At 41.9% G+C, this 17,168-nt stretch overlaps 1 protein-coding gene across 7 annotated transcripts in view; it reads left to right on the top strand.

The window, feature by feature from the left end:
* The window catches only part of LOC139469345 (BAI1-associated protein 3-like), a 237,175-nt gene that overhangs the window by 118,811 nt on the left and 101,196 nt on the right, over window positions 1-17,168 (top strand). For all 7 annotated transcript variants that reach the window (XR_011653725.1, XM_071251489.1, XM_071251487.1 and 4 more), the window contains 2 exons: window positions 608-869; window positions 9,692-9,736. Coding sequence is in view for 6 of the 7 variants with exons in the window: in XM_071251489.1 (XP_071107590.1) it covers window positions 608-869; window positions 9,692-9,736 (307 nt within the window). In the remaining variant the exon portion in view is untranslated. The remainder of the gene's footprint in view (window positions 1-607; window positions 870-9,691; window positions 9,737-17,168) is intronic.

The following is a 17,168-nucleotide window of genomic DNA, read 5'->3' as shown; positions in this document are numbered from 1 at the left end:
TACTGGCTACTGTGTGGTACAGGTTTCAGTGACCCCTACTGGACCTACTGACTATTGTGTGGTACAGGTTTCAGTGACCCCTACTGGACCTACTGGCTACTGTGTGGTACAGGTTTCAGTGACCCCTACTGGACCTACTGACTACTGTGTCGTACAGGTTTCAGTGACCCCTACTGGACCTACTGATTACTGTGTGATACAGGTTTCAGTGACCCCTACTGGACCTACTGACTACTGTGTGGTACAGGTTTCAGTGACCCCTACTGGACCTACTGACTACTGTGTGATACAGGTTTCAGTGACCCCTACTGGACCTACTGACTACTGTGTGGTACAGGTTTCAGTGACCCCTACTGCACCTACTGACTACTGTGTGGTACAGGTTTCAGTGACCCCTACTGGACCTACTGACTACTGTGTGGTACAGGTTTCAGTGACCCCTACTGGACCTACTGATTACTGTGTGATACAGGTTTCAGTGACCCCTACTGGACCTACTGACTACTGTGTGGTACAGGTTTCAGTGACCCCTACTGGACCTACTGGCTACTGTGTGATACAGGTTTCAGTGACCCCTACTGGACCTACTGACTACTGTGTGGTACAGGTTTCAGTGACCCCTACTGCATGCTGGGGATCCAGCCGAGCCATCGCTCTGAAGGCGATCCCAACACCATGTTCTCATCTGACGAGGAATCAGGGACAAGGACGAAGGAGAAGGAGCGCCGTGGACTGCGTAAGTTCTCGACCAGCCTGCGCAAGAAGAAGGACAAGGAACTTGTGAAGGACCTGGTACCTGCCAAATACATCCAGACAACCGCTGTGATACCCAACACTCTCAACCCTGAGTGGAATGAAAAATTCAGATTGTGAGTATTGATAACAAAATATGTAAATCATGAAATTCACTTGCCAGCATCCTTAATTATGGGTGGATGTGTCTGTGTGTTCATCATGAAATACACTTGTCAACATCCTCAATTTTTGGTGAATGTCTGTGTGTGCATTATGAAATACACTTGCCAACATCCTAAATTATGGAAGGATGTGTCTGTGTGTGCATCATGAAATACACTTGCCAACATCCTCAATTATGGGTGGATGTGTCTGTGTGTGTGCATCATGAAATACACTTGTCAACATCCTCAATTTTTGGTGAATGTCTGTGTGTGCATCATGAAATACACTTGCCAACATTCTAAATTATGGAAGGATGTGTCTGTGTGTGCATCATGAAATACACTTGCCAACATCCTCAATTATGGAAGGATGTGTCTGTGTGTTCATCATGAAATACACTTGCCAACATCCTCAATTATGGAAGGATGTGTCTGTGTGTGCATCATGAAATACACTTGTCAACATCCTCAATTTTTGGTGAATGTCTGTGTGTGCATCATGAAATACACTTGCCAACATCCTAAATTATGGAAGGATGTGTCTGTGTGTGCATCATGAAATACACTTGCCAACATCCTCAATTATGGAAGGATGTGTCTGTGTGTGCATCATGAAATACACTTGCCAACATCCTCACTTATGGGTGGATGTGTCTGTGTGTGCATCATGAAATACACTTGCCAACATCCTCACTTATGGGTGGATGTGTCTGTGTGTGCATCATGAAATACACTTGTCAACATCCTCACTTATGGGTGGATGTGTCTGTGTGTGTGCATCATGAAATACACTTGTCAACATCCTCAATTGAAGGTGAATGTCTGTGTGTGCATCATGAAATACACTTGCCAACATCCTAAATTATGGAAGGATGTGTCTGTGTGTGCATCATGAAATACACTTGCCAACATCCTCAATTATGGGTGGATGTGTCTGTGTGTGCATCATGAAATACACTTGCCAACATCCTCACTTATGGGTGGATGTGTCTGTGTGTGCATCATGAAATACACTTGCCAACATCCTCAATTTATGGGTGGATGTGTCTGTGTGTGCATCATGAAATACACTTGCCAACATCCTCAATTATGGAAGGATGTGTCTGTGTGTGCATCATGAAATACACTTGTCAACATGCTCAATTTTTGGTGAATGTCTGTGTGTGCATCATGAAATACACTTGCCAACATCCTAAATTATGGAAGGATGTGTCTGTGTGTGCATCATGAAATACACTTGCCAACATCCTCAATTATGGAAGGATGTGTCTGTGTGTGCATCATGAAATACACTTGCCAACATCCTCAATTATGGAAGGATGTGTCTGTGTGTTCATCATGAAATACACTTGCCAACATCCTCAATTATGGAAGGATGTGTCTGTGTGTGCATCATGAAATACACTTGTCAACATCCTCAATTTTTGGTGAATGTCTGTGTGTGCATCATGAAATACACTTGCCAACATCCTAAATTATGGAAGGATGTGTCTGTGTGTGCATCATGAAATACACTTGCCAACATCCTCAATTATGGAAGGATGTGTCTGTGTGTGCATCATGAAATACACTTGCCAACATCCTCACTTATTGGTGGATGTGTCTGTGTGTGCATCATGAAATACACTTGCCAACATCCTCACTTATGGGTGGATGTGTCTGTGTGTGCATCATGAAATACACTTGTCAACATCCTCACTTATGGGTGGATGTGTCTGTGTGTGTGCATCATGAAATACACTTGTCAACATCCTCAATTGAAGGTGAATGTCTGTGTGTGCATCATGAAATACACTTACCAACATCCTAAATTATGGAAGGATGTGTCTGTGTGTGCATCATGAAATACACTTGCCAACATCCTCAATTATGGGTGGATGTGTCTGTGTGTGCATCATGAAATACACTTGCCAACATCCTCACTTATGGGTGGATGTGTCTGTGTGTGCATCATGAAATACACTTGCCAACATCCTCAATTTATGGGTGGATGTGTCTGTGTGTGCATCATGAAATACACTTGTCAACATGCTCAATTTTTGGTGAATGTCTGTGTGTGCATCATGAAATACACTTACCAACATCCTAAATTATGGAAGGATGTGTCTGTGTGTGCATCATGAAATACACTTGCCAACATCCTCAATTATGGAAGGATGTGTCTGTGTGTGCATCATGAAATACACTTGCCAACATCCTCACTTATGGGTGGATGTGTCTGTGTGTGTGCATCATGAAATACACTTGCCAACATCCTCAATTATGGGTGGATGTGTCTGTGTGTGCATCATGAAATACACTTGCCAACATCCTCACTTATGGGTGGATGTGTCTGTGCGTGTGCATCATGAAATACACTTGTCAACATCCTCAATTGTTGGTGAATGTCTGTGTGTGCATCATGAAATACACTTGCCAACATCCTAAATTATGGAAGGATGTGTCTGTGTGTGCATCATGAAATACACTTGCCAACATCCTCAATTATGGGTGGATGTGTCTGTGTGTGCATCATGAAATACACTTGACAACATCCTCACTTATGGGTGGATGTGTCTGTGTGTGCATCATGAAATACACTTGCCAACATCCTAAATTATGGGTGGATGTGTCTGTGTGTGCATCATGAAATACACTTGCCAACATCCTCAATTATGGGTGGATGTGTCTGTGTGTGCATCATGAAATACACTTGCCAACATCCTAAATTTTTGGTGAATGTCTGTGTGTTCATCATGAAATACACTTGCCGACATCCTCAATTTTTATCCCCCCAGCATATAATGCAGGGGGATACAGCGAAATAAGGTTAATAATATGATATATTATGCAAAGGAAATGTTTTAATTTCGTTTTAGAATTATACTCAGAAAACAAATCTTCTTATTGGAAATTGTTACGATATTTAGTGAAAAATACAGGTAAGACTTTATCTATTCCCCCTCTGCGCAGGCATGTCACAGGCGAAAGCCCAAATACATACTCAGATTTAGATAAAGCTAACCAGTTAAACAAGTATTTCTCATGTTGATGGAAGTAAGGCGAGATTGCCAAATGTGGAAAAACGTACAGATAAAACATTTAGCACATTGCGAATAAACGTATATGAAATAAGTGATATAATAAAGTCTCATCCTTTGAATAAAGCTTCGGGCCCAGATCGCATTAGTCATAAAATTCTGAAACATACTGTAGCATCTTTAAGTGAATTCTTATGTCTGTTATTCAATATCTCATTGAGAACGCGTACATATCCAAGTCAATGGAAATAAGCTCATGTTATGCCATTATTGAAAAAACGTGACCCAACACTTTCCTCAAATTATAGACCAATATCTTTGATAAGCTGTATCGGGAAAATATTCGAACGAGTTGAGTTCAAGCACTTGCACAATTATTTTCATGAGAATTCGTTGCTATACAAATACCAATCAGATCAATTCCAAGCTGGTCACTCGACCGTCCACAAACTGTTGGAATTATATAATCAAGTGTGTAAAGCCGTCGATAACCAAGAGTTCTATTGTATGGTATTCTGCAATATTTCTAAAGCGTTTGATAGAGTATGGCACAGTGGGCTTATATATAAATTGTCATGTTATGGTACAAACAATGAATTACTTTAGTGGCTGGCTGATTACGTAGCAGCTCGCAAACTATCTGTATTTTTAAATGGAACATTGTCTGACACTGAAGAGTTAAAAGCTGGTGTGCCACAGGGATCGGTACTAGGCCCTTTCTTGTTCCTTGTGTACATCAATGATATTACTGACAGATTGATATGTGCAACAAGATTATTTGCCGATGACACATCCCTGGGGATATCATCTAATAACATTGAACATATAGAAACTACTATGAATAGCAATATAAACAAAATTAATGAATGGGCTCAAGACTGGTTAATTCTATATAATCCGAGCAAAACAAAATCAATTCTCGTTTCCACAAAAGAGCTGCAGAGAACTGTGAAATTATTTTTGGAAACATTGAAAATGTTAAAACACACAAATACCTGGGTGTTATATTGTCGTCATCGGGCAAGTGGTCGACTTGGGATTCAGTGATTCAACTATTAAAACAACATCAAAGATGATTCATTCAATGAGAAAGCTTAAGTATATGCTCTGAGTAAGATTTATGTAATGTTTATTAGACCACATTATGAATATGCATGTGAAGTTTGGGACGATTGTACCAAGGAGCAGAGTGACAGATTAGAAAAACTCCAACTGGAAGCAGCAAGAATTGTAACTCGTTTACCAACCTATACTTCCATCAAAAATTTATATTTCGAAACTTCCTGGGAGCCCCTATCAGAGCGCAGGAGAAAACGTAAATTGTGTTTATTCTATAAAATGTATAACAATATGACACCTTCATACCTTAAAGATCTTTTACCTCACTCTGTCGGGACAAACGTAACATACAACCTTAAAACCGCTCACAATATAACTATGCCTCTATTACAAACTAAGTTATCTGAATCCTTGTTTAAACCATCCGCGATCAAATTGTGGAATACATTACCTATTCAGCAAAGGAATATTGAAACATTCCATCGATTTAAATCCAGTTTAACAAGAGATAGTCCTACAGTTCCATCATATTTCTCATATAGTTTAAGGAAAATTAACATAATACATAAAAAATTAAGATATTAAGTGAATTAAAAAATGACTTATAAATTTAGAAAAGGTTTAAACGAGGATCCAAAATGCCGATGTGGCAGCCCATGTGAAAATTCCTATGATTTTTTCATTGAATCTCCTTTATTTAAATAAGCTAGAAACGAATTGATGCACTCATTAATTGTGAAAGATACTTGTGATGTAAATATTGACCTGATGCTAGTTGGAAATGCAATTTTTACCTAATCATGTGAACGAAAGCATTTTTAGGAATGTTCATACATATATAAAGAAAGCAAAAAGGTTTGAGTGAACAGTGTGAATGTACATACATTTCTCTATCTCTTTCCTTTCCCTTCCTTTCCTTTCTGTCATTTGATTTATTAACTGTAAACAGGCATACATGTAAATCTATGGGAGAGGGTGTTCTAAGTTCTGATAACCTGTGCCCAATCCTTTTCAAGAGAAAATCCTTTTCATCTCAGCCTAAAGATAAGGGTTGTCCCTATTATCTCAGACTAAAAATAATGGGATCCCTATTATCTCAGACTAAAGATAATGGGGTCCCTATTATCTCAGCCTAAAGATAAGGGTTGTCCCTATAATCTCAGACTAAGGATAATGGGGCCCCTATAATCTCAGACTAAAGATAAGGGTTGTCCCTATTATCTCAGTCTAAAGGTAATGGGATCCCTATTATCTCAGCCTAAAGATAAAGGGGTCCCTATTATCTCAGACGAAAGATAATGGGGTCCCTATTATCTCAGACTAAAGATAATGGTGTCCCTATTATCTCATACTAAAGATAGGGTTGTCCCTATTATCGCAGACTAAAGATAATGGGGTCCCTATTAACTGCTGCAGGAAACGTCTGGCACAGCAATATCAGTTCCAATGAAAGTGGCCAGATGCTGATGTTAAGGCATTGTGTTTTGTCTGACCAACAGGAACAATAAACGTCTCTTTAACCACAAAGCTTATAAAGCTCCTATGCACCGTGATTATCAATGGTGTTTCTAAAATATGGTTCACAGAATTCTCATCAATTTTAGAAATGGCTATTTTGAAAATGTCTTTCTGATCACTATCAGTGGCTGAGAAGAGTTATGTCAAATTATATCTTTTATTCACATATGTCTCTTTATTTTTTTGAAAATTGAAATTCTCTTGAGAGAGATATGTTTCCTGTATATGCCAATGACTGAGAACCAGACCATTTTTAAGGGAGAGAATTTATGGATGTCAACTTCTTTATTATGAGGAACACAACGTTTCGGAGTATATGCTTACTCCTTCATCAGGTGAATGAATGCTATGAGCCAGAGAGCATATGCATGTACATGTAAGAACAACACAAGTAATAAGATAACAAAAGGTGGAAACTTAACAAGGGAGGACAGCAGATAATGGGCTCTGATAGGTGATTGGCAATAGACAATGAAAGCCAACACTTTACAGTAATTAGCGCTGATAGTTATGGACAACTGGAAGCCAGGACTAAATGTCACTGATTGGTAATGTCAATGGAAGAATGGGCAAACGGTAGGCCGGGGGTGACCATTTTTGTTTTCATTCTGTGGATTGCATCATGTGAATTTATCAGATCATGTAGAAAACCAACACCATTCCATTCACTTCATCTTGTGAAATTCTAGAAAAGAGACAATCGTAAAATTGAAACCACAGATAAAAGTGCAGTGGTAGAAACTAACATTTTTAGTCCACTAGTCCTTAAAAATGGCAAATGTCTACTAGTTCTTATGATACCTTAACTGTTGGGCAGTTTGGCAAGGACTACATGACTAGTGCCAGTTTATAACGCTGAAGTGTCAGCACCGGCACCAGCTTAATCTGTGTAAAGCCTTCTGTCAGTGACTGCACATGCACACCGGTCACATCAAGATGGCCGCACATCACGCACACCGGTCACATCGTGATGGCCGCACATCACGCACAAGGGTTACATCAAGATGGCTGCACATCACGCACAAGGGTTACATCAAGATGGCTGCACATCACGCACACCGGTCACATCGAGATGGCCGCACATCACGCACACCGGTCACATCGAGATGGCTGCACATCCTGCACACAGGTCACATCAAGATGGCCGCACATCACGCACACCGGTCACATCGAGATGGCCGCACATCACGCACACGGGTTACATCAAGATGGCCGCACATCACGCACACCGGTCACATCGAGATGGCCGCACATCACGCACACGGGTCACATCAAGATGGCCGCACATCACGCACACCGGTCACATCGAGATGGCTGCACATCCTGCACACCGGTCACATCGAGATGGCCGCACATCACCCACACCTGTCACATCGAGATGGCTGCACATCACGCACACCGGTCACATCGAGATGGCTGCACATCACACACACGGGTCACATCAAGATGGCCGTATGTCACGCACACCAGTCACACTGAGATGCCGCTCTTGCCTGTGAAGTACTCAGGGCTTCCTGGGGTGGGATGTGCTGTACTTCTCTCTACCCTCAGTGATGACTTATGCTACCAGTTGGGATCTTGTTTTTGCTGTCAACGCTTGCAGTCATTCACATCCATCATGAAAAGAAGTGGCAATCATTCACGGTTGCCATCATTCACAGTTGCCATCATTCACAGTTGCCATCATTCATAGTGGCCATCATACACAGTTGCCATCATTCAAATATAAGAGGATGGCTGCCTGTTATCTGTCAGTGTTAGAGGATGGCTACCTGTTGTCTGTCAGTGTTAGAGGATGTGTACCTGTTATCTGTCAGCGTTTGATGATGTGTACCTGTTATCTGTCAGTGTTAGAGGATGTGTACCTGTTGTCTGTCAGTGTTAGAGGATGGCTTCCTGTTGTTTGTCAGTGTTAGAGGATGGCTTCCTGTTGTCTGTCAGTGTTAGAGGATGTGTACTTGTTATCTGTCAGTGTTAGAGGATGACTATCTGTTATCTGTCAGTGTTAGAGGATGTGTACCTGTTATCTGTCAGTGTAAGAGTGAGTGAGTGTTATCTGTCAGTGTTAGCGGATGGCTATCTGTTATCTGTCAATGTTAGAGGATGGCTTCCTGTTATCTGTCAGTGTTAGAGGATGTGTACCTGTTGTCTGTCAGTGTTAGAGGATGTGTACCTGTTGTCTGTCAGTGTTTGAGGATGGCTTCCTGTTGTCTGTCAGTGTTAGAGGGGTTATGGGCCGGAAGAGCGAAACCTAGCCATAATCAACTCTAAAATCTCTTCGCTTTCGTGAAGCTACAGTAAGGCTGGTCACGCTACAGTAAACACGGGATATTGCTATACCGGGACTCTCAAATTACAAGAAAAACACAGAAATGTGTATACTGGAATTACAGCAGTAATTTATTAGATGCTGAAGTATAGTATAGTTGCACAAAAGTACTTTACATTTAACAAATTTAATAACTCTAATACTTTAATATTTCATAGATGTACATTATAATTTCTACAAAAACAACAATAACTTATATCTTAAAATATAATGGTAAATACATAAATAGATTCTATAATAAATTTGCGGTTGCACTGGCTGACCACCTCGCACGGTATCAACCATGGTCACTGGAACTTGTGCATTAGCCATTTTGGACATAGATAAATAAGTTGCACTCTTTGTATATACGATCAAATACATACTGTATGTATTCTTAAGAAACGACTCTCCTCTAAACCCATCGGTATCATAACCCATATCAAATAAGAAACTAATTGTTTGTTCAATTAAGAAACTGATCATCTCTTCATCCAACTGTATTATTTTTTTATGAAACGACTCTCTAGTAAATCTCCTCTCCTCTCCTATCCTCTGTTTGTAACAGCACGGGCGCTAATCGAAACTACGGTAATCCGGTGTTTTTATAGCAATTACTCATTTTCGCCTTTCGCAGGACAAATACCCCAACTTGGGTTTTCGCTTTACTGATACATGTACTAGGGAAAATTGGATTTTCGCTAACCCGGCACGACACCGTTAGAGGATGTGTACCTGTTTTCTGTCAGCGTTTGAGGATGGCTTCCTGTTATCTGTCAGTGTTAGAGGTAGACTATACATTCTTTTGTTAGTTTTGAATACCAGCTATCCGTGTGAATTTTGATAGTTTTGAAAAGTTGACAATCATTTTCATTTTTCTTTAACAGTGACTTGGATGCTGCCCGCACTGACCGGTTCCATCTGGACATCTGGTGAGTTGCACTATACGTGGGATAAATGTGACGTGGAACTGTATTTCATTCATATCAGGGGTGGGAGGAAATGGCAAGGTGACAGGGCAAGGTGACCCAGGGCAAGATGAATTATCACTTTGGTGAAACCAGTGAGCATGGGTACAGCGCTGATGGCTCAAGTACAGCTGATCCTGCAAAGCTTCTTACAGTGCCTTAACCCACTCTACCACCCATGCCCCTTTCAGTAAACACATAATCAGATAAGTTAATGATGGTCAGAATATATGTCCGTATTTTAAAGATTGTAAATACAAGAGATATTTACCTGCAGTGCTAGGTTTGAGTCTTAAGAGATTGAAGTGATAGCAAAAGGGCCTTTATGTCTTACACACTTCAGTATGGAATGTTCAGTGATTACAGACATGAGGCTGTAAGTTGCCTTTAAACAAAAGCTTATTATTGATAATAAGTATAACAATAAGTATAGCACTGTCCGATGCCAGGGCACCATTGCTAGACGTTGCCTCCTGTATTGACATCAATAACAGATTGACTCTCAGCCACACTCCATAACCAATTCACTCTCACCCACGTTCCATAACGGATTCACTCTCACCCACGCTCCATAACGGATTCACTCTCACCCACACTCCATAATGGATTCACCCTCACCCACGCTCCATAACAGATTCACTCTCACCCACACTCCATAATGGATTCACCCTCACCCACACTCCATAATGGATTCACCCTCACCCACGCTCCATAACAGATTCACTCTCACCCACACTCCATAACGGATTCACTCTCACCCAAACTCCATAAAGGATTCACTCTCACCCACACTCCATAACGGATTCACTCTCACCCACGCTCCATAACAGATTGACTCTCACCCACACTCCATAAAAGATTCACTCACCCACGCTCCATAACAGATTCACTCTCACCCAGACTCCATAACGGATTGACTCTCACCCACGCTCAATAACAGATTGACTCTCACCCACACTCCATAACGGATTGACTCTCACCCACACTCCATAACGGAATCACTCTCACCCACACTCCATAACGGATTCACTCTCACCCTCGCTCAATAACAGATTCACTCTCACCCACACTCCATAACGGATTGACTCTCACCCACACTCCATAACGGATTCACTCTCACCCACGCTCAATAACAGATTCACTCTCACCCACACTCCATAACGGATTGACTCTCACCCACACTCCATAACAGATTCACTCTCACCCACGCTCCATAACAGATTCACTCTCACCCACACTCCATAACGGATTCACCCTTGCCTAGACTCCATAATGGATTCACTCTTACCCACACTCCGTAACAGATTCACCCTGACCCACGCTCCATAAGAGATTCACTCTCACCCACACTCCATAACCAGATTCACCCTCGCCTACACTCCATACCGGATTCACTCTCACCCACACTCCATAGCGGATTCACTCTGACCTACACTCCATAACGGATTCACTCTGACCTACACTCCATAATGGATTCACTCTGACCCACTCTCCATAATGGATTCACTCTGACCCACTCTCCATAACGGATTCACTCTGACCTACACTCCATAACAGATTCACTCTCACCCACACTCCATAGCGGATTCACTCTCGCCTACACTCCATAACGGATTCACTCTGACCCACTCTCCATAACAGATTCACTCTCACCCACACTCCATAATGGATTCACTCTGACCCACTCTCGATAGCGGATTCACTCTGACCTACACTCCATAATGGATTCACTCTTTCCCACACTCCGTAACAGATTCACCCTCGCCTACACTCCATAGCGGATTCACCCTAACCTACACTCCATAACAGATTCACCCGCACACACACTCCATAGCGGATTCACCCTCACCCACGCTCCATAATGGATTCACCCTCACCCACGCTTCATACGGATTCACTCTCACCTACACTCCATGCCGGATTCACTCTCACCTACACTCGATAAAGGATTCACTCTGACCCACGCTCCATAACGGATTCACTCTCACCGATGCTCCATAACAGATTCACTCTCACCCACACTCCATAACGGATTCACTCTCACCCTCGCTCAATAACAGATTCACTCTCACCCACACTCCATAACGGATTGACTCTCACCCACACTCCATAATGGATTCACTCTCACCCACGCTCAATAACAGATTCACTCTCACCCACACTCCATAACGGATTGACTCTCACCCACACTCCATAACAGATTCACTCTCACCCACGCTCCATAACAGATTCACTCTCATCCACACTCCATAACGGATTCACCCTTGCCTAGACTCCATAATGGATTCACTCTTACCCACACTCCGTAACAGATTCACCCTCACCCACGCTCCATAAGAGATTCACTCTCACCCACACTCCATAACCAGATTCACCCTCGCCTACGCTCCATACCGGATTCACTCTCACCCACACTCCATAGCGGATTCACTCTGACCTACACTCCATAACGGATTCACTCTGACCTACACTCCATAACGGATTCACTCTGACCTACACTCCATAACGGATTCACTCTGACCCACTCTCCATAATGGATTCACTCTGACCCACTCTCCATAACGGATTCACTCTGACCTACACTCCATAACAGATTCACTCTCACCCACACTCCATAGCGGATTCACTCTCGCCTACACTCCATAACGGATTCACTCTGACCCACTCTCCATAACAGATTCACTCTCACCCACACTCCATAATGGATTCACTCTGACCCACACTCCATAGCGGATTCACTCTCACCTACACTCCATAATGGATTCACTCTTTCCCACACTCCGTAACAGATTCACCCTCGCCTACACTCCATAGCGGATTCACCCTAACCTACACTCCATAACAGATTCACCCGCACACACACTCCATAGCGGATTCACCCTCACCCACGCTCCATAATGGATTCACCCTCACCCACGCTTCATACGGATTCACTCTCACCTACACTCCATGCCGGATTCACTCTCACCTACACTCGATAAAGGATTCACTCTGACCCACGCTCCATAACGGAATCACTCTCACCGACGCTCCATAACAGATTCACTCTCACCCACACTCCATAACAGATTCACTCTCACCCACGCTCCACAACAGATTCACTCTCACCCACACTCCATAACGGATTCACTCTTTCCCACACTCCGTAACAGATTCACCCTCGCCTACACTCCATAGCGGATTCACCCTAACCTACACTCCATAACAGATTCACCCGCACACACACTCCATAGCGGATTCACCCTCACCCACGCTCCATAATGGATTCACCCTCACCCACGCTTCATACGGATTCACTCTCACCTACACTCCATGCCGGATTCACTCTCACCTACACTCGATAAAGGATTCACTCTGACCCACGCTCCATAACGGATTCACTCTCACCGATGCTCCATAACAGATTCACTCTCACCCACACTCCATAACGGATTCACTCTCACCCTCGCTCAATAACAGATTCACTCTCACCCACACTCCATAACGGATTGACTCTCACCCACACTCCATAATGGATTCACTCTCACCCACGCTCAATAACAGATTCACTCTCACCCACACTCCATAACGGATTGACTCTCACCCACACTCCATAACAGATTCACTCTCACCCACGCTCCATAACAGATTCACTCTCATCCACACTCCATAACGGATTCACCCTTGCCTAGACTCCATAATGGATTCACTCTTACCCACACTCCGTAACAGATTCACCCTCACCCACGCTCCATAAGAGATTCACTCTCACCCACACTCCATAACCAGATTCACCCTCGCCTACGCTCCATACCGGATTCACTCTCACCCACACTCCATAGCGGATTCACTCTGACCTACACTCCATAACGGATTCACTCTGACCTACACTCCATAACGGATTCACTCTGACCTACACTCCATAACGGATTCACTCTGACCCACTCTCCATAATGGATTCACTCTGACCCACTCTCCATAACGGATTCACTCTGACCTACACTCCATAACAGATTCACTCTCACCCACACTCCATAGCGGATTCACTCTCGCCTACACTCCATAACGGATTCACTCTGACCCACTCTCCATAACAGATTCACTCTCACCCACACTCCATAATGGATTCACTCTGACCCACACTCCATAGCGGATTCACTCTCACCTACACTCCATAATGGATTCACTCTTTCCCACACTCCGTAACAGATTCACCCTCGCCTACACTCCATAGCGGATTTACCCTAACCTACTCTCCATAACAGATTCACCCGCACACACACTCCATAGCGGATTCACCCTCACCCACGCTCCATAATGGATTCACCCTCACCCACGCTTCATACGGATTCACTCTCACCTACACTCCATGCCGGATTCACTCTCACCTACACTCGATAAAGGATTCACTCTGACCCACGCTCCATAACGGATTCACTCTCACCGACGCTCCATAACAGATTCACTCTCACCCACACTCCATAACAGATTCACTCTCACCCACGCTCCACAACAGATTCACTCTCACCCACACTCCATAACGGATTCACCCTCGCCTACACTCCATAATGGATTCACCCTTACCCACACTCCGTAACAGATTCACCCTCGCCTACACTCCATAACGGATTCACTCTGACCCACACTTCATAGCGGATTCACTCTCAACCACACTCCATAACAGATTCACCCGCACCCAGGCTCCATAATGGATTTACTCTCACCCTCCCACGCTCTATCCAATAAAGACATGATTTTGCCTATTTGTCTGTGCCTTGCCTAACTGGCAATACTTATCTCTTGTCAACGCATTGTATTTTAATCAAATATGATTATATCATCTTCCTCTTGTAGTGACAAATAGAAACCTAATATGTTATGAAGCCCGTTTTACACTTGAGATTTTCCAAGTTGACCTAAAAGCATTAATTCCTGCCTGTCGTTTCTGTTAGGAATTCCTCCTTCTCATACAGGCAAAGGCTTAAACAAATAGTTACATGATCAGTCCTGCACCTGGAATGACGACCATGTTTGAGACGTGGTGTGATAGACGTCCTCCCAGGAGATGTGTGCTCATGGTTTATTCATTATTTTCTGCATACGGAGGATATATATGAGACCCCTGGTCCAGTCTTAGCAAGATTGATTATGTTGCCAGAAAACATACAATCTGCAATAATGAAGGCGCGGTTATTTCCAAGTGAATTATTCCGAATATAGAGACTATGTGGTTGAGGAGAGAATAATGAAGCAATGAGAGGCTGTCGTCAGCGAGAGCCAGCATTATACATTAGCAGATTACAGGGGAGTCGCATTGATAACTGTATTCCTGAAACCTAATATGTTATACTAATGCTAATTGAAAAAAAGTAATGTACACATCTTGGCCATTTTTAAAAAATCAGTACTTTCTCTTTCTAGTAAGTATTAGAACTGGAATAGTATATTCAAAGTGGATATATATGTGTATTGGTGTGGTGTGAAAGCTCTCGAAGATGTATGGGCTCTGGATGGGTGTGAAATGATCCGTACTCTCGGGGATTATTAAATACTATATGATATGGAGAGTTCAGCCCTAATGAAGACTTGTCATTGTCAAGCTCTGGCTATTCATAATTGAAAGTAGATGTTGCAAAAAAATGTAAAATGACTGGATTTCAGATCAGTTAATGTTCTAAGACACTGACTGTCATTCAAAATGGCCCAAGGACTTTTTTAAGATTTGTCCGTTTGATCAAAATCAGTGAAAATATAATGTAGTGTTCCCTTGCTACTGCGCCCTTCAATATAGCGCTATCTCGGTTATAGCGCGTGGTAAAGCATGGCTCCCAAAATTTACTAACATTTTCAATAAACTCAAGTTTTCCAATGACGCGATGTTTTCCCCCATCTCAGAAAACATTATCAGCTGATCACGTAACACTGGAAATACCAGTCAACAAATCCGAACTGAAGTACGGAATTTCATTCTACATTATTATAATATCTTGTAATAAAAAAAATGTTCATTGTTTATCTGGTCTAATGTTTGCAATTTATTTTTTTAATTATATTCAAAATTTCATTCAATAATTATGATAATCTTATGCGAAATGATCGGTAGATCGCACAACTCACTGTTATTTACAGCAACCACGGTCAGATTACCTCTATTGACGCCTTGAAACGAACTTTAGTTGCAAGAGAATGGATACGCATATCATAAATGTCGTACCATTACTCGCTAAAAGTCATATTTGAGGCAGTTTGACTATTAAATGTCAACATAACGTTTTTGCAGGAAGTCCCTACGGTGACTGGTCAAAATCGTTCCATACGTCAAAAAATATCCTGCATACAATCTGTACCAAAGTGCTACGCTTGTGGTTCTTATGATTTTAAGTATATATGGTGGAAGTTGCAGCTAAAATAACATTATATTGGAATATATTATTTCTGATAAAATAATAATTTCAGATACAATTTCTTCCGACCATTGCATTATATTTTTTTTAAGTGGTATCACTGGGTACGTTTCAACTGAATCACCGGTAGATTGGGAGGAAACGTGTGCACAGCTGATTGCTATTTCCAGCTTCGTTTACAAGAAAATACACACAGTAATCTTAATCTCTGCATATTTATAAAACAATACCTTTGAGAGCAGGAAATACATTTTAAATGGTAAATCATCTTGTCTAGTGATGTTTTATATCCAATTTCATACTTTTATTGAGCAAGTTTGTTATAGATCTACCTGCTTATTCACCTGAAGGGATATGATGTGTTGTTGTTTTTTGAAGTGCAGATTAATACTCGATCAATTCTTTTTTTACACTATGAATCATGAATAACTTCTGAAACGTGCAACGTAGATCATGTTAGGTAGGCAGAGCATGTATACTGTTTTGTTGGTCATCTACCACCTACGACTCGACCTTCGTTAAACCACTGATCATCTATAATGCTCATCAATTATTTGGACCCCGAAGGTAGCGTAGTAACGAGGGATCATTGTATATTGAATGAAACCAAAATAAAACATGTACAATACAGGCTGTACAACACAACACAAAGTGTACAATACAACATGTACAACACAATACAAAGTGTACCATACAAAGTGTACAATACAATACAAAGTGTACAATACAGGCTGTACAACACAATACAAAGTACAAAACAGGATGTACAACACAATACAAAGTGTACAATACAACATGTACAATACAGGATGTACAACACAATACAAAGTGTACAATACAACATGTATAACACTATACAAAGTGTACAATACAACATGTACAATACAGGATGTACAACACAATACAACGTGTACACTATAACATTTACAACACAATACAAAGTGTAAAATACAACATGTACAACACAATACAAAGTGTGCAATACAACATGTACAATACAGGATGAACAACAC

This window comes from Haliotis cracherodii, unplaced genomic scaffold (assembly GCF_022045235.1).
Source record: "Haliotis cracherodii isolate W230 unplaced genomic scaffold, xgHalCrac1.p SCAF_2, whole genome shotgun sequence".
In the NCBI taxonomy this organism is placed as follows: domain Eukaryota; kingdom Metazoa; phylum Mollusca; class Gastropoda; order Lepetellida; family Haliotidae; genus Haliotis; species Haliotis cracherodii.
The sequence above is the reverse complement of the archived record's forward strand: the minus strand, read 5'-3'. Positions and strand labels throughout refer to the sequence as shown.